The sequence below is a fragment of the Papio anubis genome, chromosome 15, assembly GCF_008728515.1.
Source record: "Papio anubis isolate 15944 chromosome 15, Panubis1.0, whole genome shotgun sequence".
Lineage (NCBI taxonomy): Eukaryota > Metazoa > Chordata > Mammalia > Primates > Cercopithecidae > Papio > Papio anubis.
In genome coordinates this window covers 21,448,237-21,475,732 of record NC_044990.1, presented here as the reverse complement: position 1 = coordinate 21,475,732, position 27,496 = coordinate 21,448,237, and the positions used below count along the sequence as shown (strand labels likewise).

The window sequence follows — 27,496 nt, the reverse complement described above, 5'->3', positions numbered from 1 at the left end:
GGTTTCACCATATTAGTCAGGCTGGTCTTGAACTCCTGACTTCAGGTGATCCACCTGCCTCAGCCTCCCAAAGTGCTGGGATTATAGGCTTGAGCCACTGTACCCAACCAAATTTATATCTTTCAAGTTTAAATAGTATCCTTAGTTTTGTTTTCTAACATTTGAAGGAAAGGGCCTTTTTCACCCAACCAACACCTTTTATCATTTTATTATTGTAGTGAAATTTTTTTTTTTTTTTTTTTTTTTTTGAGACGGAGTCTCACTCTGTTGCCCAGGCTGGAGTGCAGTGGCTGGATCTCAGCTCACTGGAAGCTCCGCCTCCTGGGTTCACGCCATTCTCCTGCCTCAGCCTCCCAAGTAGCTAGGACTACAGGCGCCCGCCACTGCACCCAGCTAATTTTTTGTATTTTTTAGTAGAGACGGGGTTTCACTGTGTTAGCCAGGATGGTCAAGATCTCCTGACCTCGTGATCCGCCCGTCTCGGCCTCCCAAAGTGCTGGGATTACAGGCGTGAGCCACCGCGCCCGGCCTGTAGTGAAATTTTAGTGGAATTTTTTGGCCAATGAATATCTAAAGTCCGGAATTAAGTTCTGAACTATTTTGCCTATGTCTTCAAATTACCCTTCCCTTGGTGTCCCCACCCGCCGACTCCTAGACACTCAATCACATACTTCTCCCCTCAATAAATTTATTTGTTGACCCTTTCTGGAAATTTTTCATTTCTGTTTGATTGCACAGAAAGGTGCACGCAAAAGCACACACACATTATTGTGGGGAAAAGAAAGAGATCAGCCTGTTACTGTGTCTATATAGAAAGAAGTAGACACAAGTGACTCCATTTTGTTTTGTATTTGAGATGCTGTTAATCTGTGACCCTACCCCCAACCTTGTCCTTGCAAGAGATATGTGCTGTGGTAACTCAAGGTTTAATGGATTTTGGGCGTGCAGGGTGTGTCTTTGTTCCTAGAAAAGCTAGGTATTGTCCAAGGTTTATCCCCATGTGATAGGATGAAACAATGCTGCTAAAAGGTTTATCTCTAGGCACAGGATTTTCCTTTAAACTTATTCATGTCACAGAGATCCTTGTTCTTATGTCTTACTGCTGATTTCCTCCCTAAAAACGATCCTATTGTCCTGCCACTCTCTGATCTTTAAGATGGTAAAGATAATTATCTATAAATACTAAGGGAACTCAGAGACCGGTGTGGGTCCTCTGTAAGCTGAGCGCCGGTCCCCTGGGCCCCCGCTTTTCTTTCTCTATACTTTGTCTCTGTGTCTTATTTCTTTTCTCAAGTCTCTCGTTCCACCTAACGAGAAACACCCACAGGTGTGGAGGGGCAGGCCACCCCTTCACATTATAGGTACAGAAACACTATAATTTTATAAAAAGATGTTTCTGTTTCATTTTCAAGTTTCCACAGGATGTTTTGTTGACATTTCTGACTGTAATAATAAATTAAGTCAATGTCACAGAATCATAGAGTTGAAAAAAATCACAGAGAATATTAGCCAAAACCCATATTTTATGAGGAAGACACTGAGGGTCTGAGAAGTTACATGACTTGCAAACTGCAGCAACAATTATCAGTGTCTGCACCGGACTAGAGCCCAGGTATCCTACTTCCAGACCACAGCTCAAGCTTTCAAGCAATAATCTGAAGTCACTCCCACACTCCCTTTAATGGATTATAAAAACTGCTCAAGATTGGGCCGGGCGCAGTGGCTCAAGTCTGTAATCCCAGCACTTTGGGAGGCCGAGGCGAGAGGATCACGAGGTCAGGAGATCGAGATCATCCTGGCTAACACGGTGAAACCCGTCTCTACTAAAAATACAAAAAATTGGCCAGGCGAGGTGGCAGGCGCCTGTAGTCCCAGCTACTGGGGAGGCTGAGCCAGGAGAATGGCGTGAACCCGGGAGGCGGAGCTTGCAGTGAGCTGAGATGGCGCCACCGCACTCCAGCCTGGGCGACAGAGCGAGACTCCACCTCAAAAAAAAAAAAAAAAAAACTGCTCAAGATTTTTTCCACTGTGAGCTCACAATCAACAAAACAACCCTATCTGCCCATTCACAAAAAACATATAAAGTCTTGTACAACTTATTAGGTAGGTTTTTAAATTTTCTAGAAAATACTGTGTCATTTTTATTATCTAACGTCAAGCTAGATCATAGCACCAGTCCTTTGTCCTTACTTCTCATAAGTCTTTTTTTTTTTTTTTTTTTTTTTTGAGACGGAGTCTAGCTCTGTCGCCCAGGCTGGAGTGCAGTGGCCGGATCTCAGCTCACTGCAAGCTCCGCCTCTTGGGTTCATGCCATTCTCTCGCCTCAGCCTCCCAAGTAGCTGGGACTACAGGCGCCCGCCACCTCGCCCGGCTAGTTTTTTTGTATTTTTTTAGTAGAGACGGGGTTTCACCGTGTTAGCCAGGATGGTCTCGATCTCCTGACCTCATGATCCACCTGTCTCGGCCTCCCAAAGTGCTGGGATTACAGGCTTGAGCCACCGCGCCCGGCCATAAGTCTTTATTTCATAAAATTTTCTTTGGTCTCCCTTCCCCCAGTCGTATTTTCTTTTTTTGTTGTTTTTTTGTTGTTGTTTTGAGACGGAGTCTTGCTGTGTTGCCCAGGCTGGAGAGCAGTGGTGCAATCTCGGCTCACTGCAAGCTCCGCCTCCTGGGTTCACGCCATTCTCCTGCCTCAGCCTCCCGAGTAGCTGGGACTACAGGAGCCCGCCACTACACCCGGCTAATTTTTTGTATTTTTAGTAGAGACGGGTTTCACTGTGTTAGCCAGGATGGTCTCAATCTCCTGACGTCATGATCCGTCCGCCTCGGTGGTGGAACTGATGCTGGGAATACAAATTGGGACAATGTGTCTTGAGGTTACTTTCATCACAGGAGTCAACAACCTTAAATATACTAATGTCTTTAGGCTTAGTAACTACAATTCAAAAAATTTATCCTAAGAAAATAATCAGAAAAATCCATAAAAACATTTAAGAGAAAATTCAGTGTGTTTTATTTGTGATACCAAAAAAAAATGGAAACAATCTGACTATCCAACAATGGGGGAATCATTAAATAAATTAAGGCACGTGTAAAATATGGATCGACAATTAAATATATTGAAGAATGTTTAACAACCATATGTTAAGTACAGAATAAAAGCAGTCTATAAAAAAAGAACATTTTCATTAAAACATAGTCTTGGAATCATCAGACTTTAGAATCAAAGAAATATGAGTTTTGGCTCCTTACTTGTCAGCTCCATGACCTGCCCAAGTTACATGACCTCTATGTGTTCCTTCATCTGTAAAATGAGGATGATGACTGTACTTAATTCCTTGGGTTGATATGAATTTTTGTAAGTTAGGTCATTCATATACATAAACTAGTATATTTAACATGGGATAAACATTCAACAAATGGTAGCTATTACAATTACTATATATTACATAATCATTTCTTTTTAAAATCAGGGAGTAAAAATAAAGGTTATTTTAAAAAGAAAAATCTTAGGAAGATCTCACCTAGTGAGATGGGTTTAACAAGTTTTAACTTCAGAAGGCAGACAACCCTCTGACCTGTCTACTTTAAAATAAACTTTTAAAATGAATTCTTCCTGACATTCTTCACAAGAACAACTACATTGATCTTTGGTGTCTCCCTTTTTATCCTTGCACTTAAATCTGCACCCTGATCATAAAAATGATCCCACTGCGTCTCTAGCTGGCCTCCTTCCTATCAAGTACTCCGACAAGCTTTTATTATACTGACTTTGAAGTCTCTGGCAAGAACCCCTCAAACTCTCTTTTTCAGCTTATATCTGATGAACACTTTATCTGCAACATTTTGTAGTTTTGCTTATTTCTTTTTGCTTGGGAAATCATCCCCTTTAATGAAAGCTACTTTTACTCCCTTACAACAAACCATTTTACTTTAAGGCAGTGGCTGCTACGGCCCCGTCTGGAGTGGCCCCCACAAGGTCGCTGCCTGCAGAGCGGAAGGTGCTGTGGGAGCTGGGCATTCAGCAGAGCTGCCGGGAGCTGGGAACAGGCAGGAGGCTCCCCACCTACCAGCTCGGCAGGGTAGGAGCCAGTGCTCCCAGGCGCAGCTGCAGCTGCCCAGCTGCACTCTCAGGGGCCCAGGAAGCCCCCTGCCCCTGCAGGCTCATAATACGTGCCTGCTCCCGCTCCCTGGTCTCTCCCCACTCCCGGCATCCACCCAGTGTGGGGCAAAGTTGTGGCTAAGCTGAGGCTCTGTCTCAACCCAGCCGGGCATGCATGCACTAAGAGCGGTGCTGACAGGCCAGCCCCCTGCCACTTCGGCCCCCTCTAGACTTCGGGCACAAGCCCGGGAGGGAGGTCTGGCCAAGGGGCTGAGGGTAGCTTGGCACGGGCCTGTGGGCTCCCCGCAGCACCTAGAGCCAGGGTGCCGTGAAGGGCACGTTGGTGGCAGCAGGACGTTATGAGGTTCCTGGGCAGGAAGGGTTGGGTCCCCGTGGAACCCCTCCTTGAAGCTAGGACTGGCCTGAAGCCTGGGGACCAGGTTGCCAGTTCTGGGTGAAGTCCACCAACCGGAGTATGAAGTTAATTGATGACCGATTGGCCAATTGGATGGTGCTTTTTCCAGGCCTGCCCATGGCCACCCACGGACCAATCAACAAGCAGTTCCTCCATTCTGAGCACAAAAAAAACCTGCAGACTCAGCCAGACACGCTTACAGGATGACCTGCCTGCAGACAGGAGCTACACACTCCAGTCTCCTCTCTGTTGAGGGCTGCACTGGGTGTGGTGGTGCGACCTGTATTCCCAAGCTACTCAGGAGGCTGAGGTCAGAGGACTGGTTGAGCCTGGAAGGCCGAAGTTGCAGTGAGCTGAGATTGCATCACTGCACTCCAGCCTGGATGACAGCGAGACCCTCTCTCAAAAAAAAAAAAAAAAAAAAAAAAAAAAACTGAAAAACATTTTGTCCGATCACAATAAAAAAAAAGTAACAAAATAAAATGGAATCTGAAAAAAAGTCTTCAGATAAGAAGGCAGACTTTTAGAATCCAATTTTTAAAATGTAAAATTAAATTGGTACTTTGGACTGGACACAGTGGCTTACACATGTAATCCCAGCACTTTGAGAAGCAGAGGTGGGAGAATCCCTTGACCCCAGGAGTTCAAGACCAGCCTGGGCAACACAGCAAGACCCCAGCTCTACAAAACATAAAAATAAAAGAATTAGCCAGGCATGATGGCACACTCCTGTGGTCCTAGCTCCTTGAGAAGCTGAAATGGGAGGATCACTTCAGCCTGGGAAATTGAGACTGCAGTGAGCTATGATCACGCCACTGTACACCAGCCCGGGAGACAGAGCAAGATGCTGTCTCAAAAGAAATAAAAATTAAAAATTAAAAAATAAATTAGTACTTTGAAAACAATTATTTACAAATCAATACGGAAATTATTCACAAACCACATAATACATATAGAAATCTCTTAAGTACTATATAGTAACGAAGTCCTTGAATTAAACTCTAACATCACTGCAGCTAGGCATTATTTGGGGAGGAAAGTGCTATTTAAAGTACCATTCTTTTCTCCCTTGGTTTAGTTCTCTTCAGTTCTAATGCCTACCATATAAAAACTATTTTTTCAGTGTGGTGGTGATTGTTAAATTCTAGGTATTCCAAAAGGAAGTGAAAATCATTCTCCTGAAGACCATATTCAGTCCTTTAGAGGAATGAATATGCAATAATATTTTACCTTATACCCAGAGATAGGTTCTTTACTGTTCACTTGACCTGTACTAAGATTCTATAACAAACTTGAAATATAATGACAAATGGCAGAAAGGTTAATGAGTCCCTTTCTCTCTACTTCCTTCCACAATCCCCTAGCAGCACCCTCCCTCCATTAGCAGTCCCTAACACCAGATATTGAAAAACAAAAATAAAGCCCAAACCAAACACACACAAATGCGCTTTACTGAAGCTTAGGGAAAAATTGTACTATCCTTGATGGACTGAAAGCAGCAGCCATGTGTACCAAGACAAGGATATCTTTTACTTTTACCTCATCAGTTATACAGGGAAAAGACAAAGGAATTGGGGAAGATTTGGGTGGGAGGATAAAAATGGATTAGGATCTGAAGTTATGACCCAGAATGACGCTCACCATGAGATCAAGGCCGGGCGCGGTGGCTCAAGCCTGTAATCCTAGCACTTTGGGAGGCCGAGACGGGCGGATCACGAGGTCAGGAGATCGAGACCATCCTGGCTAACACGGTGAAACCCCGTCTCTACTAAAAAATACAAAAAACTAGCCGGGCGAGGTGGCTGGCGCCTGTAGTCCCAGCTACTCGGGAGGCTGAGGCAGGAGAATAGCGTAAACCCGGGAGGCGGAGCTTGCAGTGAGCTGAGATCCGGCCACTGTACTCCAGTCTGGGCGACAGAGCGAGACTCCGTCTCAAAAAAAAAAAAAAAAGAGATCAAATGTTATATACACTGGACTCATTGGAGAAATGCCTGATTTTAGGACTGTGGCAGGAAATACACAAAATGAGCCTAGAGCACTATGTAGTGCCAGAATGCAAGGAAGTGCTCAAAAAACCCCCAGCAATGTTGGGGGTATGTCAAAGGTACACAAGAGTCAACTAAAAGAGATCCCAATGGCCAAAGATAAAACAGCTTGAGCAACAAAATATAGTAGTGGATTATAATCCAAAGCATAAAATTAATATCCATGAAACCAAACTAATATAAGTAATAAATGGGAATAAAAGGACAAACCTCCCACAGAGAAGAATTCCAAATAATCCGACAGATTACTCTACACTTAAGGAGGGAGAGCATAACTCTCTATTCCTTAAATGTGGGCTGCACAAAGTGACTTTCTTTCACAAAGTGCAGTATGCAAATAAAGTTTACAGTTAAGAAAACTCAAAAACTACCACAACAGATTAGATCAACATCAATTGCAATAAACATGTTTATAGTAGTACACTTCATATGATGTGATGAAAATGGCACTTCATTTTTCTTTCTTTCTTTTTTCTTGAGATGAAGTTTTGTTATTGTTGCCCAGACTGGAGTGCAATGGCGGGATCTCGGCTCACTACAACCTCCACCTCCCAGGTTCAAGCAATTCTCCTGCCTCAGCCTGCCAAAAGTAGCTGGGATTACAGGCACGTGCCACCATGCCCAGCTAATTTTTGTATTTTTAGTAGAGATGGGTTTTGCCATGTTGACCAGGCTGGTCTCAAACTCCTGACCTCAGGTGATCTACCTGCCTCGGCCTCCCAAAGTGCTGGGATTACAGGTATGAGCCACTGTGCCCAGCCTGGCACTTCACCTTTCTGATCTTCCTCCCAAAAACCTAAAACCCAGTCCAATCATGAGAAAAACATCTAATAAATTCCAGTAGAGGGTATCCCACAAAATACCTAACCAGTATGCTTCAAACCTGTCAAGGTCATCAAAAATAAGGCAAGTCTGAAAAGCCACAAGGAGCCAAACGAGATGTGAAAACTAAATGTAATGTGGTACCTGGTTGAGATCTTGGAACAGAAAAAGGACATCAGCTAAAAAGCATGGGAATCTGAATCAAATATGACTTGGGTAATAATAATGTATCAATATTGGTTTATTTATTTATTTATTTTTTCCAATTGGGTCTCACTCTGTCATCCAGGCTGCAGTGCAGTGGTATGATCATAATTCACTGTAACCTTGAACTCCTGGGCTCAACTGATCCTATCACCTCAGCCTCACAAGAAACTAAGACTACTGGCATGTGCCACCACAAATGACTAATTTTTAAAGTTTTCTGTAGAAATGGGGTCTCACTAGAATGTCTTGATATGGTTTGGATCTGTGTCCCTGAACAAATCTCACTTTCAACTATAATGCCCAGTGTGGGAGGTGGGGCTGGTGGGAGGTGACTGGGTCATGGCGGCAATTTCTCATGGATGGTTTAGCACCGTCCCCTTGGTGCTATTCCTGTGATAGTGAGTTCTTTAGAGTGCGGTGGTGCGACCTGGGTTCACTGCAGCCTCCACCTCCCGGGTTCAAGGTATTCTCTTGCCTCAGCCTCCTGAGTAGCTGGGTCTACAGGTGTGTGCCACCATACCCGGTTAATTTTTGTATTTTTTAGTAAAGGTGGGGTTTTGCCATCTTGACCAGGCTGGTCTTGAACTCCTGGCCTCAAGTGATCTGCCCACCCTGGCCTCCCAAAGTGCCAGGATTACGAGTGTGAGCCACCATGCCTGGTAACAGTACTTATTTCATCCCCAATAGCATAGAAATTATATTCCAAGAACGTAAGACAGTGCAAATGGAATTCCTCAAAATAATACTCTATTTCCCTACACTGTGGATTAAGGGAATACTTAGCATTTCAAAAAGTGTTTTCTAACACTGCTTTAAGGAGACTGTGCTTTCAAATTTCTCAGTATCAGTAGAATTCAAAATACAGCTGAAAACAGATGTGTTGGTCCCAGGCCTAGCTGCATTCACCAATCAATTCCTTGGCTACTCTCTGTTCTGTTAGAAGAACTAAGTCCTACAGGCTGTGTCAGCTGGCTCCCAGTAGAGTCAGACCAATGGGATGCGACGGTGAAAGACTGGACAGTGAAAACAAGGAAGAAACCACGGTATTACCACCCCTTCCTCTCCATCTTTAGCAACTGCTCCAGCAGCAGCAGTGGCTCCAGTTCCCCCTAAGCAGACATCCATGGTTCCACTTAATGCAGAGTGGTTTTGAAAAACACCAACTCCTCCCTTTGGCCCTGTAGCTCTAGGAGTGCTAGTGGTTCCTTGCTGTTCCCAATCTCTGGATTGCTTCACTATCCTGTTTCGCTTCTCAACAACTCCATTAGCTATGAAACCAATTCCTGGAATTACATTTCCCTTGTTTTATATATTTAAGTTATATGTTTTCCTAGTTAGAGCTTGACTGACATAATTAGAAAAGTTTAAGGGGAAAGAGAAACAAAGAGAATATTCTGAATATGAGCAGAGGCAAGAAAGCACAGTACCTCTGGGATTCATCTACTTCTCAAATGTGTGACCTTGCACAAATTATTTCAGTGCTTTAAGCCTCAGTTTATTTGTCTACAAGTAGAGCATTATAATAGTAATAGCATCTATACCTCCTAGGGTTATTATATAGACTAAATGAGCTCATGCATTTAAAACATTAGCATAAAGCCTGGCACAAAACACTTCAGCTATCATCACTATTACTGCCGCCATCATCTCCTCCTCTATACTCCCAGAGTACCGCCCACCGTAACACATGTGATTCTCCTGAAGGCCTCCACTGATCATACAACTCCTACAAAACTAACTGCCTACCAATTTGGTCCACATTCCTTAACCTGCCATTTGGAGCTATCTACAGTCGTAACCCAACCTACCTTTCCTTATTTTTCTTCCTTGATATAACCCACATTTTAGAAAAACTTGTTTTTCTCTTTCTGGTTTCTTTTGAAAAATCAAATATCTGGTAATAATGGTTTATTCCAATGATCTGCCTCCTTTAGAAAAGCAAGTGCTCTCATTTTGCTAGAATCATCACTCATGTAATACAATACCATTTAACCCAGTCATCCCCTCACTTGTTTCTGCTACCTGCCTAGCCCCTTTAAGCATCTGAATTTGCTACCTCTGCCTAAGATTTTTTTATCTTTTTAACTTAACTCATATTCTTCCCTTTTCTCATTCCCTTTTCTCAATGTTCAACTCATTCAACTCACTTTTCACAAAGTTTTCTGATTTCCCAAATAAGAAACAATGGCTCATTCCTATGAAATCAAGCATTTTATCCATATATCTCTCTTACAACACCTATGCCTTAGTCTTTCATTCACTTATCCTTGAAAAGACATTTACTAAGTATCTGCAACCTATCCCGTACTATGATTGGCCCTAGAAGTCATTCTCAAAAGTGAATCAGACAGGATCTCCACTGCTGGGGAGTTCCCAGTCTAGGAGTCTAGGTTTAGTTTCTGGTCAAGTCCCTTGATGAGAAAATGCATATTTCATTAATCTTTGTATCCACTACAGCACTTAGGCTCAGAACCTTACCTAATAATGTATGACTCCATAAATAGTGTTAAATGGATGAATAAATAAATGAACAAAAATATGATAGCACTTAGAGAGCCTGTCTTTAATTGGGCATTTAAATTTGATCCAAATTTGCCTCTTAGAGCAACTGTTTTCAAAAATAAATTTTTATTGGAACATGGCCACATTTATTTATTGTCTATGTGTTCACTCTACAACAGTGTAGTTGTGATAGAGGCTATATGGTCTGCAGAGCCTGAAATGTTTACTATCTAACCCTTTACAAATTAAGTTTGCTATCCTCTGCCCTTGAGGGTGGCAATCTTGGTTTATTTATATCCTCCCCATACACACTTAGTTTATAGCGTCCGTATATTTGGTGTTACCCAAAAATCTATTAAAATGAATTTAATTGACAAATTTTAAAAACAGAACCTATTTCTAAGTTGGAGACTGCCTGTGTTATTGGAGATATTAATAAGCAATGATCAAAACTTGAAAAAGCACATCAGAAGTCGGAGTATTACACATACTCTGATTACACACATATTTATTAGATGCTTACATTTTAGGCCTCTCTTGACTATTACAAAAGTCAAAGAAGCATAGTCTCATTTATCTTATTCTTTTTTTAATTCCTTAAGGCTGTCCGTTCATCACTCTATAACATTTCCCTAATCTACTTATCTCCAAGCTAGTTGGTTTCATTCGTTTGTTAATTTAATAATTCAACAAAAATTTATGAGGCAGAACAATCATGTGCCTGGTACTACGTTGGGAACTGAATGAGTATTCTTAAAACTTCATCCCCATCTATAAAGAATATCTAATTTTAGTTAAAAAGGCATATTTCAAAGAGAAGAAACATTAGACAATGGCAGCAAATCAACAAATGGGCCGTGTCAGGTATCTGGTACCACTACCTGGTTTCAAATATCCACTAGAAAGTCAAAATAACAACAACAACAATTTAAAAAAAAAAAAAAACAGAAAAATTACTTCAAACGTTCCACTACCATGAATCAAAAAATTTCGGAAAACTGGGAAAACAGATCACTCCATCATAGCTGCTACAGCTGGAGGGGGGGGGAGAAAAAGGCATCAAAATTTTTTACAAATTCCCTAAGGCATTTTATTCTCCGTAAACAACATAAGCAGTAAATAACTTTTTAGATAAATATGAATTGCCTGAAAGTGTTATAAAATGCTAAATCTTCCATTTTGAGACTGAAAATTTGAGTCCAAGAAAAACAATAGTTGTACCAGAGGGAAATGAAGAAGAAAAAGAAGTATTCTTCCTCCTCACAAGAGGGGTGGTAGTTGTGATGGAGACAGGAAAGACGGAGACTATTCACTCATTCAAAAAATACTTACTTAGCTTTTACCACATAAACATTTATTTGGCATGTGCCAGGACTTATGCTAAGTTCTGGGGAAAGAGCAGTGAGCAAGACAGACACAGACCCTTGCTCTCCCTTAGAGGTTAACATACAAGAGGACTCTACAAGGAAAAAATACAGGTGTCAATATGATATTAAAATCAAATCTCCGGCCGGGCGCGGTGGCTCAAGCCTGTAATCCCAGCACTTTGGGAGGCCGAGATGGGCGGATCACGAGGTCAGGAGATCAAGACCATCCTGGCTAACACGGTGAAACCCCGTCTCTACTAAGAAATACAAAAAATAGCCGGGCGAGGTGGCGGGCGCCTGTAGTCCCAGCTACTCGGGAGGCTGAGGCCGGAGAATGGCGTGAACCCGGGAGGCGGAGCTTGCAGTGAGCTGAGATCCGGCCACTGCACTCTAGCCTGGGCTACAGAGCGAGACTCCGTCTCAAAAAAAAAATAAAATAAAATAAAATAAAATAAAATAAAATAAAATAAAATCTCCATGTTTATTTATTAAGTTGCTCAATAATAACAGAATAGCTATTTCACAGACAAACAATTAAATGACTATCATGTGCCAATTACAATGCCAATCACAGATACAGTGTTTTCCCTGAGGACTTCACACCATAGGTGCTTATACTAATATAAATTATTTTGATGTATCTTAATAAACTATAATAAAAACTTGTGCAACTTCCTAAGGAAACACACAGTATAAAACAATTTTCTTCTACTAGGCAAGGGGAACTGGGGTCAGGGAAGGCTTCACATTGGACGTGTCTTAAAAAAAAAAAAATTAATAGGAGTTAGCCAGGAAAAGAATTTCAGAGAGAAGAGAAAGCTCTAGTAAAGTCACAAAACCATAAAATTTCATGAAGGAAACTTAATGTAACTACAGTACAGGGTATAGGGCAATGGAGGGGATGGGAAATGTGGCTGGATACGTCATTTGAGGATCAGTACATGAAGAGTCCTGTATAAGATCCTGAGAAAGGTTTATAGATCGTGTTAAACTCATAAAAAGGGATGGTATCATTAACAAGTCTGTATTGCAGAAAAATAACTGATGGCAATGTGAAGTTTAGAAAGCATACAATACCAGAAGCAAAGAGACTTGTTTTTAAAGGGGATCACTACAGGCCAGAGTAGAGACGATAAAGACTGAGAGAATAGCAAGGGAAGGAATAGCAAGAAAACAATTACGGAGATGAGGCTAAGTGACTGATGAACTGAACGGTGGAGGTAAAGGAGAAAGTGGAGTTGATGATGGCACTAGTCAAGAAAGGGGAAAGAAGAGAATCAGCCTGTTCAGGGAAGACTATAATGAGCTACATTTTAAATAAGCTGAATTTTCTATTTTTGTTTATGGTTCTCACTGGTAGACATCTGGAAATTCTTACTGACTCCATTCACTAAAAGAAAAGTTCTTCTCATTTCTTCCCATTCAAGAATAACATTCATTCATTCAACAATTTCTTTTTGGAATGTTTACCACACATCAGGCACCACTATAAATGCTAGAAATACGTATCAGAGAACAAATAAAGTCCCTGTCCATGAAACTTAACATTCTAGCCTTCTACTATGGTGTAAAAAACGGTAGGGAAGAATCAGTTAGGCTGGGGGCGGTGACTCACCTCTAAAATCCCAGCACTTTGGGAGGCTGAGGAGGGTGGATCACTTGAGGTAAGGAGTTTGAGACCAGCCTGGCAGACATGGGGAAACCCCACCTCTACTGAAAATACAAAAATTAGCTGGGCGTGGTAGCAGGCGCCTGTGGTCCCAGCTACTTGGGAGGCTGACGCAGAAGACTCAGGTGAACCTGTGAGGCGGAGGCTGCAGTGAGCCGAGATCCGGCCATTGCGCTCCAGCCTGGGAAACAGAGCGAGACTCCATCTCAAAAAAAAAAAAAAAAAAAGAGTTAAAAATATAGGTATACAGTACATAATCCATGTGATTACCAATGTAAGCTTCAAAGTATTGTTAAAGCATGTTTTAAATCATGTTATCATTACAAAATAGTAAAAGTACTATCTTATTTTTGGAAATGAATGCCTGAAAATTTGTGTGTTTGACAAGTTTTAGTTTTCACCTATCAGGATTGTTTATAATGAAACATGTATGTGTCTAGTTTTTTTTTTACACGTTACACTATCCTAATAATAACAACAGTTGTGAGGGTGGGGGGAGGGAGAGCATCAGGAAGAACAGCTAATGTATGCTGGGCTTAATACCTAGGTGATGAGATGATCTGTGCAGCAAACCACCACGGCACACATTTACCTGTGTAACAAACCTACACATCTAGCACACGTACCCCTGAACTTAAAATAAAAACTGAAGAAAAATAAAAATAGGCCGGGCGCGGTGGCTCAAGCCTGTAATCCCAGCACTTTGGGAGGCCGAGACGGGCGGATCACGAGGTCAGGAGATCGAGACCATCCTGGCTAACACAGTGAAACCCCGTCTCTACTAAAAATACAAAAAATTAGCCGGGCGTGGTGGCGGCGCCTGTAGTCCCAGCTACTCGGGAGGCTGAGGCAGGAGAATGGCGTAAACCCGGGAGGCGGAGCTTACAGTGAGCCGAGATCGCGCCACTGCACTCCAGCCTGGGCGACAGAGCGAGACTCCGCCTCAAAAAAAAAAAAAAAGAAAAGAAAAATAAAAATAATAGGAGTTACAGTTTTCAGGAAAGTAATGAAACTAAATGACTACCATTTCATACAAACTGAGTTTTGTTCAAACTGCTTTAAAATTTGATAATCTCTTAAAGTTTCTTTTCTACTTTTCCATGAGAAACAGCTTTGCTAGTGCAAAGTTTGATCACGACTTCTAGTAAACCATTAATTGTAAAATGCTATTTTATTCAAGATGCTACATAGATATTTTGCCTATTTTTAAAAATTATTTTAATCCTTTAAACAGGCTACTGAGGCCGGGCGCGGTGGCTCAAGCCTGTAATCCCAGCACTTTGGGAGGCCGAGACGGGCGGATCACGAGGTCAGGAGATCGAGACCATCCTGGCTAACACGGTGAAACCCTGTCTCTACTAAAAAAATACAAAAAACTAGCCGGGCGACATGGCGGGCGCCTGTAGTCCCAGCTACTCGGGAGGCTGAGGCAAGAGAATGGCGTAAACCCGGGAGGCGCAGCTTGCAGTGAGCTGAGATCCGGCCAGTGCACTCCAGCCTGGGCAGCAGAGCGAGACTCCATCTCAAAAAAAAAAACAAAAAACAGGCTACTGAACACTAGTTCTTAGTTTCAAAAGGGAAGGTTACCTAAGAAAAAGTTATTTAATAAATATGACAAGATATATTTATTTCTTTTTGATTTTTCTTTTTAGAGAGACAGAGGTCTCACTATGCTGCCCAGCCTGGGTCGCGAACCCCTGGGCTCAAGTAATCCTTCCACCTGACCTTCCAAATTGCTAGAATTACAGGCATGAGCCACCATGCCCAGCCCAAGAAGATATATTTCATAAACCTTAAAATGAATTACATTTCTAAAATAGCGTGAAAATTTTTTTCTTTAACTCATTGACAAACATTATTTTCTATTTTCATTAAGATTACCAAATATGCCCCACACCTAGGCCATCTTTTTTCTTTCCTAATATTTACCTTTTGTCAGCTTCTCACTGCTTTTAGTACTTCCAAGTTGCCTAAAGTTGTTATCAACAATCTTCTACCTCATTATTTGTCATTGCCTGGACCAGGAACTCCCAAAAGAAGCAGAACAACCCCTAAGGGACATTCTGAAAGTACAGGAGGCCCTGTTTGGTTGCACAATAATTTGAATAGAAGGGAGGGTATTTGGTGGATGGGGGACTATTGATCCTAAGAAGTCCTAAAATACATGAGACAATCCTGTATAACAAAGAACTGTTTGCATCCCTCGATTTTAAAAGATTAAGTAGGTGAAAAGTTTATGATAATCTTAGTCCAGAACTTTATTATATATAAATATATCATTATTACACTGTTTTAGTACAGACTGAATCTTCCACAAGTGCAAGTGCCATGTAAATTGAAGGAGATTCCACTGTTTTGTTCAAATTTTTACCAGAAATTGTTCGCCATTTAGGAAAGATAAGTTTGTAAAAAACGATGGTCCCTCTGCTATTTGAAGAGCCAATATAATAATTTGATAAACAATTTGCATTGGTAGCTGTCACACACACAGTGATTCTATGAATTGGTGCAATATGCCAGCAACTAATAATTACTCATTATGTTTTCTAATGTAGTAATGTCTAAGTATTTACATATTTAAATTGTAGACATGTTAACATGTTATTTTCTTTTTTTTTTTTTGAGACAAAGTCTTGCTCTGTTGCCCAGGCTGGAGTGCAGTGGCGTGATCTCCGCTCACTGCAACCTCTGCCCCCTGGGTTCAAGCAGTTCTGCCTCAGCCTCCCTAGTAGCTGGAATTACAGACATGTGCTACCACACCCAGCTAATTTTTGTATCTTTAGTAAAGACAGGGTTTTGCCCTGATGGCCAGACTGGTCTCGAACTCCTAACCTCAAGTGATCCGCCCGCCTCAGCCTCCCAAAGTGCTGGGATTATAGGAGCGAGACACCGCACGCAGCCTGTAGATGTGTTTTCTAATAAAATATTTCACCTTTATGTCTCAATTAAAGCATTATATTGGTTATTAAAAGTTATGTTTATAGGTAGATTTTATTGTCTATGAATCTGACTTCAGGATTTCAGGGTATTACAGGACTCAGACAGTTTGAGAATCACTGGCCTACACTTTAGCCTTCATGCACCTGGACTACTAAAGATGCTTCCTATCTGATACTCTGGATTCTGTAAACTCTCTCCTCTTCCAAGTAAAAATACCTACAGATGTAAAAATCACCAATATTATCTTCCAATTACCACAGCTCCCAACTACCTTGAAAGCCTGATACTGAGATTTTTACAACTCTCCACAAAAGGATTACTTCTGCCTAATCTTGTTCAGCTATGTCATACACTGAATACTATATCCAGAAATCCTTATTTCTAAGGAGTCAGCAAGTCATAGTGGAAAAGGTGTAGCATTTGGAATCGTAGATCTGCCACTTACCAGGGATGATCCTGGACAAGTTAATTAAAACTTTCTAAATCTCTATTGCCTCATTTTTTTTTCTTTGTTGGAGACAGGGTCTAGCTCTGTCTCTCAGGCTGAATTGCAGTGGTGAAATCATAGCTCACTATAACCTCAAACTCCTGGGCTCAAGTGATCCTCCAGACCCAGCCTCCCAAGTAGCTAGGACTACAGGCTCACACCACAATGCCCAGCTGATATTTTTCATTTTTCTTTTGCAGAGATGGCGTCTCCTATGTTGTCCAGGCTGGCCTCCAACTCATGGTCTCAAGTGATCCTCCTGCCTGGCCTTCCTAAAGCGCTGGGATTACAAGCCTAAACCACCACTTGGGCAATTTTTCATATTGAATGTTGAAATATTACCGTGCAACTGTGCATGTATCAGGTTGAAGATAACACATCGTTAAAATTAAACCCACCTGTTTCTCTTGGTGGGTTACGCTACAGAAACGTAAAAATACGTATGCGGCTCACAATATGTTTCTGTTGGACACTTCTCTGTTAGACCCTTCCTTTTTCCACCTCTACGGTTCATCCTGAATACACCACTTGCAGTTTCCAACAGAGCCCTGTTTCTGTGCCAGAGACTCTGGAGATAGTACTCCTGGTACCTGAAACAATTTTTCCCCTTCTCTTTGCTGAATGAACTGCTTTTATTCATTCAGATCCTAATTTTTAACTACAGTTTTCTCCAAGAAGCGTCCCTGATCCCACCACGTCCCCTGCAAGACGGTATTAGGGCCTCCTATGAGATAGGAAAATCCACATACAGCACTTATACTGTATTTGCAATTGCCTATTTTCTGGTTTCTGTCCCAGACAAGACTGGAAGCTCCTTGAGGAGACAGATCCTCAGAACTGCTGCTCCGTCTTCCACGCCCAAACGTCAAAGCCAAGCACAAGGCGGTCTCTCCACTGAACAAATGAGCGCTAGGGAACAGACGGTGAGCGAATGCGGGGGAGTACAAAGGTTCAAGGGTGAGGCGGTAGAGGGCAGAAGTAGAAACTACAAGGGAGCCAGACGGGGGTGGGGGCCGCTGGCAGCACTCACCAGTTCCTGCTGCTCGACGTCGGCGTCGGGTCGTTTAGCCGAGGGCTGCAAATACTCAGCGTAGCGCAACCCCTCGCCAACTGGGACGATGACACCACGGGCAGCCATGGCAATGCGGCCCGGAGACGCAAGGCGCCGCGGCGATGACTACGAGGCGGCCTTAGGGACAAACTAGTTAACGCGGTTTCTTCTCGCAGATCCAGTGCACTCTGTGCTCGCAGTGCTGTTAAAGGCGAGGGTCCCAGAAGCTACCCTTCTCACCCGAGCTGGGCAGTGTGTCCCGTGCAAGCTCGAGGTCAGATTCCGAAAAGAGCCAAGAGCACCGGGACGTTTTTGAATCACAGTCGCAGGCGCAGAGCCAACGCTGACCCTCAGGGAGCTTTATATACTTGGGCCTTGCCCCTCCCCAGGCCTCCCTAAGGGACTGGGCTTAAGCCCTGTGAACTGATGTTGGTCGAATCAGATGCCTGGCCATTGAGCTCGGAGTCTAGCTGTAGTGCCTGAGGGTGGGCTTGCCTGAGATTTCCTGACCCCCTTCCGGGCAGGCTTTCTTCCTACCCTCAACTACTGTTCGCACTTCTGTTTAATGCCACAGTTCTCCCACCCCGGGAGAGAAATTGAAGAGACAATTTGCTTACACCACCCCCAACTAAATGGCTGTATTTAAGGTGAAATTACACAGAAGAAAGTTGTGGCCCGGCGCGGTGGCTCACGCTGTAATCTCGGCATTTTGGGAGGCCGAGGCAGGTGGATCACAGAGGCCAGCAGTTTGAGACCAACTTGGCCGACATGGTGAAACCTGGGCTCTACTAAAAATACAAAGGTTAGCCAGGTGTGGTGGCGCGTCCTTGTAATCCCAGCTGCTCAGGAGCCTGAGCAGGGAAAGAGAGTTGTAAGCAAGTCTGTAAGTCTTACTCTCCCTCAGATGAGTTTGTGCTGATTTGTATATATAAAAGCCCATTTTATTATTAAGGTTTTTTTGTTTTTGTTTTGTTTTGTTTTGTTTGAGACGGAGTCTCCTTCTGTTGCCCAGGCTGCATGCAGTGGCACGATCTCTGGCCACTACAACCTCTGCCTCCCGAGTAGCTGGGATTAAAGGCACGTGCCGCCACACCTGGCTAATTTTTGTATTTTTTAGTAGAGACGAGGTTTCACCGTGTTGGCCAGGCTGGTCTCAAACTCCTGATCTCAGGTGATCCGCCCGCCTCAGCCTCCCAAAATGCTGAGATTACAGGCGTGAGTCACCGCGCCTGGCCTCCATCAAGCTTTTTAAAGTAAAAATTAACCAGCAGTTGAAGCTTATGGTGTTTTCCAGCTCCTGTACCAACTTGGCAGCTCTGTTGCTCCTTATACCCTTTGCAGAATCAGTTGACAGGAAGAAAAATCTTTATTTTTGTTTTCTATTCCTGAATTTAAAGTTTTGAGGGTCTATTAATTTGTTCACTGAGTTAATATTATTAGCATGTCTAAGAAGTTAGGTCCTAGAAATTTACAATCTTGTAGGGAAGATAACACTGACACAGAATAATAATAATACATACCAGAACATGAGCACATGCATTGCACAGCACTATAAAGAGAACTGGACTGGGAATGAAACCGTCATTGCAAAATTAAACCCAGAAAGAGATCTGGCCCAATCAACACCATCTTGCTTCTAACCTCCAAGCTGTCTTGTTTATTCCTGGCTGTAGGCCGAACTAACTTTGGGAGGAATGTAATTCATAGTTGATAGTTTGAAACAAAGATGACAAAAGCCCTTTCCCAAAACAAACCTCCTTCTGCCTGGGGACTAGACTGCCTTTGTAGGACTAGCAAATTAGCCACAAGATTAGAAATTGGGATTTAGGAGTGATGCACCTGGAGGCTACAAGATTCTGACCCTCCCCAGATTGCTGCTGGAGCTAACATCACTATTGTAAAAACTACCACCAGTGCTTGAGATATCTTGCAGGCCCTGCACTTGATGGATCAGCTGGCATCACCCAGATCAATAAACTGGCTCATCTGATCTCGTGGCCCCCACTCAGGAACTGATACCGCAAGAAGACAACTTGCACTCCCTATGATTTCATCTTTGACCTGGCCAATTAGCACTCCCAGCTCACTGGCTTCCCCCTACCCACCAAGTTGTCCTTAAAAATTCTGCTCCCAGCCAGGCGCGGTGGCTCACGCCTGTAATCCCAGCACTTTGGGAGGCTGAGGCGGGTGGATCATGAAGTCAAGAGATTGAGACCATCCTGGACAACATGGTGAAACCCCATCTCTACTAAAAATACAAAAATTAGCTGGGCGTGGTGGCACGCACCTGTAGTCCCAGCTACTCGGAGGCTGAGCCAGGAGAATCACTTGAACCTGGGAGGCAGAGGTTGCAGTGAGCAGAGATGGCGCAAATGCACTCCAGCCTGGGTGACAGAGTGAGACTCCGTCTCAAAAAATAATAATAATAAATAAATAAATAAAAAATTCTCATCCCTGAATGCTCTGGGAGACTGACTTGAGTAGAATGAAACTCCAATCTCCCACACAGCCAGCTCTGCGTCAATTACTCTTTCTCTATTGCAATTCCCCTGTCTTTATAAATTGGCTCTGTCTAGACTGCCAGCAGAGTAAACCCATTGGGTGGTTACAGGAATAAGGAAGAGGTCTGAGTTCTAGTGTACCTCCATTATTTTCTGGGCTTGTATAACTGAACATGTCCATTAACATCTCCAAATCTTACCCGTAAAAGGAGAATAACATTTGTCCAACATTCTGACTCAGGGAAGTTGTGTAAACAAACCTCAAAGAGCCAATCCTTCAAGATGGATCCCAACTGGCTAACTAGGACTAACTTAAAATAGAACCAAACCTTCCTTTTACCCCGAAATCTGTGGCTCTCAGGTTTGCAAACTATTTATTGGGATAGTCTCTCTCCTCTAAATTCCTTTTCAGAAAACTTTTCGTTTACATAAGGATAAAGAAAACAAGAGGATATGAAAGCAATTTGTATAATGCACTTATGAAAAGAGCTACAACCATAATGCTCTCAGAGTTTACAGGAGGGAATGGCCACTTTTAATAGGGGTCATCGGAGAAGGTTTAGTGAAGACTTAGCCATTGAGATGAGGTAATGAACAATGGGTAAGATTTTTTTAGATGGAAGAGAGGAAATGCCAGACATTTCAACTGGAAACAAATGGAAGGAAATGAAAAATGGTGATTCACAGGACCGGGTAAAAATTACTCCAGGACTCTTCAGAGAAATAATCTCATTACAGAAATTAATTTTTGTTAGAGAGATCCACAACTATGAAGGACACTAGTAACCTAAGCAAATGAATTGGATCAAGGCCTACAGGTCATTCTTCCATTCATTTATTTATTCAATAAATATTTATTGAGTATCTGTTAGGTATGAGGAACTATGCTAGGCATTGGACCTATAGAGTCAAACATACAAATAAGGTCTATGATTCCTTGGAGTTTGGAGTACCCTAGCCGCTGGGCCCTAGCAGTAGCAGGCTGCTGGCCTGGAACAAATGAACAATTAGAGCAAGACCCAGGTTAGCTTCAGCTCCTGTTAGGGCAGCTACTGCTCCTGCTCAGGAACTGGAGAGAAGCTTTCAGAGCAGAAGCCAGGAAAAGGGGGAATAGTAGAAGTGGGAAGAGGAGAATATAGCAAGGTGGAGGTGAGGTGGACTCAGCAGGGTTGCATCTCAGCTCAGACCCCAAACTATTGAGAGCAGATGGCTGGCTGCTTGTAAACTTGACTGACCTCATTCCACCGCTGCCTCAGGTATCCACTCCTGCAGATGTAGCCAATTTTAAAGAAAAATTTCTTCCACAAAGATTACTCAGTTCCCAGCCCTTGGTTCTTTGGTAAATTCACCCTCCTCAGGAAAGAAAGGATGGAAAAAAGGGCAATGAAGTCCTTTCCTCTTACCAACAAGGATCTCTTCCTGATTTAGCTGAACTCAATTTTCTGGCTTCTTGAGAACAAAGAAAAATATTTTTGTGAAACCCAAAAGGGAGGGCACATTAAATTTTCATTGGCCTACTTTTATTAGTTATGCCACTTCAAAGACAGATTACATTATGTTCAGTAGACTTTGTAAAAGAAAGGCAGATTGCATTGGTAGTATGTCTTCGAAACATCTCAGTGGAAAATGTTCTAAAAATTTATTGTTTGAAAGGACTTTTGACAAAGACAACTGACCTCTCAGTGCCTCAGTTTCCTCATTAGTAAAGTAGGTGATAATAGCACTCCCTTGTGCGAATTAAATGAGTTCACTTTTGTAAAGCTCTTAGAACAGTGCTTCATACCTAGTAACTTCTACAAAATTGTTAGTTACTATTTTCTTTATATTACCTCTTTCACCGATTTATTTCTTCGTGTATTTTCTCTCACTAGCTCTGCCTCCTTCCCCCAGCTACTGTGTTGACCCCCAACCATTGTCTTGTCTTCGAAATTACAAAATTGGACTAACATTGCATAGTGATAAAATATAATTGTGGGAGAGGAAATAGTTGTTTTTATGAAAATGAAATTAAATGCCTTGGAAAGATTTAATAAAACAAGTTATTTTTAAAAAGCTGTTGAATAGTGAGCATGAGAAGAGAATCACAATAACTGACTATGATTCTATACTGCTTGCTTTTAAAATGTCTTGCTCCATCTTCGTTCTAAACAAACTCAAGTTATGAATCACAGAGGATGGATTATCAGTGTGGAAGAAATCCAAGGCAGAACTGAACCAGAGGACCCACATTCAAATAAAAGGCCTTGGCCCTGCAGCCCTGCAGATATACATAGAGTACATGAATAGATATACAATATGTCTGTTGTGACACTAAAATTTCATGTGGGTGGGTAGAGGGAGTGTTATTAGGGAAAAAGTCCAAAAAAGCTTTTGGGTGGAGATAATGAAGAAAAAAAAGGTTGAGAAACAGTGATGTATATATGATATAAAAGAAAAAAAAAAATGGTTAAAGTGGTCAGGCATGTTGGCTCATGCCTGTAATCTCAGCACTTTGGGAGGCTGAGGCAGGCGGATCATCTGAGGTCAAGGGTTCGAGACCAACCTGGCCAACATGATGAAACCCCATCTCTACTAAAAATACAAAAATTACTGGCCGGGCATGGTGGCTCACACCTGTAATTCCAGCACTTTGGGAGGCTGAGGCGGGTGGATCATGAGGTCAGGAGTTCAAGACCAGCCTGGCCAAGATGGTGAAACCCCATCTCTACTAAAAATACAAAAAATTAGCCACGCATGGTGGCAGACTCCTGTAATCCCAGATACTCAGGAGGCTGAGGCAGAGAATGGCTTGAACCCGGGAGGTGGAAGTTGCAGTGAGCCGAGATCATGCCACTGCACTCCAGCCTGGGCAACAGAGCAAGACTCCGTCTAAAAAAAAAAATTAGCTGTGTGTAGTGATGGGTGCCTGTAATCCCAGCCTCTCGGGAGGCTGAGTCAGGAGAATTGCTTGAACCCAGGAGGCAGAGGTTGCAGGGAGCCAAGATCGCGCCATTGCACTCCAGCCTGGGTGACAAGAGTAAAACTCCGTCTCAAAAAAAAAAAAAAAAGGTTAAAATATGTATATTGTTGTGATCTCAGATTTTAATTGGTTTTTCAATTAACCCACCAACCACTATCCCGGTCTGGTCAGAAAAGAGACTGGCTTTACTGTATGACAAAGTGCAGTGGGCACCAAAAACAGGCCTGAAATGTTCATAGAAGGAGTCGGAGAAGTCAGCATCAAGATGACAATGGGAGGATGAAAACAAATTTGCTGAACTGATAAATATGAGGCAGACTGGGGGAAACAAGGTGTGAGAAAGCCTTGTATGTAAACAATACTAAAGTCATTCAGTTTTGCTAAAGTTTAAAGTATAAAGAAGAGACTGAAGATGGATGAGGGTGGACAAATAACCAGACAAAGGCCAAGTATTGAACAGCTTTATATAATAAGCAGAGGCATTTAGATTTTATCTCATAGGTGAAAGCAGGACATCAAAAACTGTTGAATCTGGCGGTGACAGGATCAGATCTACATACTAAGAAGATCATTGTGGCGGCAATGTAGTGATAGGCCAAAGCAAAAGGAGGGAGATCAGCTAAAAAGTTATTGCAATAGTCTAAGAGATGCTGAGCCCTAAACTACAGCACTGGCAGAAGATATGGCAAGGAGGAGTATAGTGACTTTGACTGGATTCTTCCCCATGTTTAATCCCTCTTGGCCCCACCTACCATGGACCCATCCATTGACTTTGTTCCCTATTCTCAGGGTAGCCCCTGATTGACCTAAGCCAACCAATACATCCCATCACTCTAGCCATGATGTCTGTTTCATGCATGGACACCTTGCCCTTCTGGGACATTGGGATTATAGGAAAGGTTGGTTATTTCTGGGACAGCAGCTTCTCTCTTTAGCTGGACATGAACAGAGAAGCGTGAAGCACTAATTGTGGTTGGCAGTCATTTGACAACCATAAACTACGGTGACCATTTAATTTATCATCCAAAACGAGGTCACATTTGAAAGAAAGATAGTGCTATAAATAATTATGTTAGGACGATAGATGTAACTGAGACTGTCTAGCAAACCAGGATATATGGTCCCTATACCATGAGAAGAGATGGCCTTAGGATAAAGCAAACACCACTGAAAGCCATGAGGAAATTAAAAAGAAACTGAGTCCTTGATGATATTGTTGACTATATGAAGCTTCACTTGATGGCTACCCCGTTTCTAAACTTTTTAGTTATGAGAGTAAAAATTTCCTTTATTATAATTTTTTAATTGTGCATTTAAAATTGCAAGCATTGAAGAAGTAGAAAGAATAGTATAATGAACTCTCATATCTCCCAAAACCAGTTTCAACTATTTTCAAGATTCTGCCACAATTCTTCATTTATTTTCCTTTTTCCGATTCATTATTTAAAACGCATCAAGAAATTTCACTCTGGACATTTCAGTGTGCATTCCTCCCAAATATGGACATCTTCTGACATAGCTGCACCATTGGGACATCTAACAAAAATTACTGATCACCTTTTGTGTCATCTAATATCCAAGTTTCACTGTTACAGAAAACTTTTAAATAGCTAGTTTGTTCACCTCAGATCCAAACAAAGTCCACACATAGCAGTAAATGGTTGCTATAGTTTGAATGTCCCCTTCAAAACTCATGATGAAACTTAATACTGAATGCAGCAGTGTTGGGAGTTGATGTCTAATAGGAGGTGTTTAGGTAATGAGGGCTCCTTCCTCATAAGTGGAGTAATGCCATTATCATGGGATAGGGTTAGTTGTTACTAGAGTGAGTTGTTATAAAGCAAGCTTGGCCCCTCCTGCTTTTATCTTTTGCGCGTGCTTAGTTGCCCTTCCACTTTTCCACAGTGGGATGATGCAGCCCAAAGGCCCTCACCAGACACCAGCACCACATGCCCTTCAACTCCCCAACTTCCAGAACTGTAAGAAATGAAGTTCTCTTCTTTACAAATTACCCAGTCCGTAGTATTCTTTTATAGCAACAAAAACTAGATGAAGACAATCATTATGTCATATTATTCCTATCTTATTTTAAAAATTCCCTTTCTCGGCCGGGCGCAGTGGCTCAAGCCTGTAATCCCAGCACTTTGGGAGGCCGAGACGGGCGGATCACGAGGTCAGGAGTTCGAGACCATCCTGGCTAACCCGGTGAAACCCCGTCTCTACTAAAAAATACGAAAAACTAGCCGGGCGAGGTGGCGGGCGCCTGTAGTCCCAGCTACTCGGGAGGCTGAGGCAGGAGAATGGCGTAAACCCGAGAGGCGGAGCTTGCAGTGAGCTGAGGTCCGGCCACTGCACTCCAGCCTGGGTGATAGAGCGAGACTCCGTCTCAAAAAAAAAAAAAAAAAAAAAATTCCCTTTCTCCACCTTTTTAAATATATTAACTTGTTGAGAAAATCATTGCCTTATTTTAAAGCCAAGTTTTAGTTGGATTTTCTGTATTTGCAACCACAGCATTCTAACTGATCCAAGGAGTGAACCTGATGATAACGGGATAGAGTCAAGATGATTTGGGATTGAACAAATAGGAGAGATAAGGAAAAGGGAGGATCCAAGGTGATTGTTAGATTTACTTCATTGGCAACTACCAAGCTAGGAAAAATATACAGAGTAAGAAAAGAAAGTGAAGATTACACTCTAAAGACACCAAGACTCAAGGAATAGACAGTGGAAGGAGAGGGGAGGAGGTGACAGAAACTATAGATAAAAAACAAAAAGATAGAAGAAGTCAGGAAAGAGTGGGGTCATGGAAACAAAGTAAGTTTTAAAAAAACAAAATAGAGCCGGCATGGTGGCTCACGCCTGTAATCCCAGCACTTTGGGAGGCTGAGGCAGGCGGATCATGAGATCAGGAGTTTGAGATCAGCCTGACCAACATGGTGAAACCCCATCTCTACTAAAAATACAAAAATTGGCCGCTGCACTCCAACCTGGGTGACAGAGTGAGACTCCGTCTCAAAAAAAAAACCAGAAATGCCAGGTGCTCACAGATAAGTCAAGTAAGGATAAAATGTAAGGATAAAATGCTCTCATGGGATTTGCAACTAGGTGATCACTGGTGACCTCAGCAAGAAGAGTTTAATTCATACTAGAGACAATGATCACCACCCATCCCACATTCTAGAATATTCTAGAAAGTATTCTTAAAAAAAAAAAGTATAAAAAGAACAACATATACTATTTTTCTGTGTAGCAATGTCAAATAGTTTATACAGCAAAAAGAGAAGAGAAAACCAATTCATGTGGAACTTATCATCATCAGTCAGATGATTAGGTCTTTGAAATGACTATTTCTCACTCTGTGATTGCTTGGATATTTGCTAAAATATTTGTCCCTTGAAACACTAAAAAATCACCGTAAGGTAGGAAGACAGTGAAATGCTCTGCCTTCTTCTCTTTAATAATATTTCACTGAACTGCCTACAACAGGGAAATACAACTGAGGAGTGGTTTCAGGGCTTTATTTCTAACCTTTTTTTTTTTTTTTTTTTTAAGGCAGCGTCTCCCTGTGTCACTCAGGCTGGAGTTCAGTGGTGCCCAGGCTGGAGTGCAGTGGCACGATCTTGGTTCTCTGCAACCTCTGCCTCCCAGGTTCAAGCAATTCTGGTGCCTCAACCTCCTGAGTAGCTGGGATTACAGGCTTTCACCATGATGCCCAGCTAATTTTTGTATTTTTAGTAGAGATGGGGTTTCACCATGTTGGCAGGCTGGTTTCGAGCTCCCAACTTCAGGTGATTCTCTCGCCTCTGCCTCCCAAAGTGCTGGGATTCCAGGCATGAGCCACTGTGCCCAGCCTTTATTTTTAATCTTACAACCAATTAAAAATCAAGAAATGAGCTTAAAGGAAGCCACAAGGGGATATGCCAAACAAAAATGTGGGTTCATTTTTTTAACCTTAACATGTATTTTCAATTGACTGACAGCCAATAGTTGGCAAGCTAGTTTTGGCCTATGTCAAAGCAGTAAAATAAGTCCCCTTCATGATGGTGTCCACTGTCTAATCGAGGAAAATGGGTATCTACATCGTGTAGATTTGTCTAATGGTCACCCAGAGCAGCCTCTGCTGCTCAGGTGCCAGCTAGAGATAATCCCATGAAAGAAAAGCTGGCACCCGTACACATATGTTGCTTTCTGGAGCCAATTTACATTTTGTGCTTTTGTCTAGCTGAGCCAAAACAGCATAAACAATGCCAAACTCGGTTTTCTGATTATTTTCAGGCTGATTGAATCTGGCACATGACATGGTTTTATCTAATTAACCCACATGTGGTACAAAACAAAACAAATTTGAAATGGAAAGCTCTTTCTGCCTTTACTGAAAGATGGAGGTGAATATATAATTATTTTGTCCTTGTCTCTCAGCCAAATTTAT

The 27,496-nt window shown here is 42.3% G+C and overlaps 1 protein-coding gene across 2 annotated transcripts in view; it reads right to left on the bottom strand.

Moving 5' to 3' along the window:
• Positions 1-18,172, bottom strand: part of DNAJC15 (DnaJ heat shock protein family (Hsp40) member C15) — a 163,152-nt gene extending 144,980 nt beyond the window's left edge. For both annotated transcript variants that reach the window (XR_001896804.3, XM_003913822.5), the window contains exon 1: positions 17,587-18,172. Coding sequence is in view for 1 of the 2 variants with exons in the window: in XM_003913822.5 (XP_003913871.2) it covers positions 17,587-17,694 (108 nt within the window). In the remaining variant the exon portion in view is untranslated. The remainder of the gene's footprint in view (positions 1-17,586) is intronic.
• Between the last annotated feature and the right edge of the window lie 9,324 nt (positions 18,173-27,496).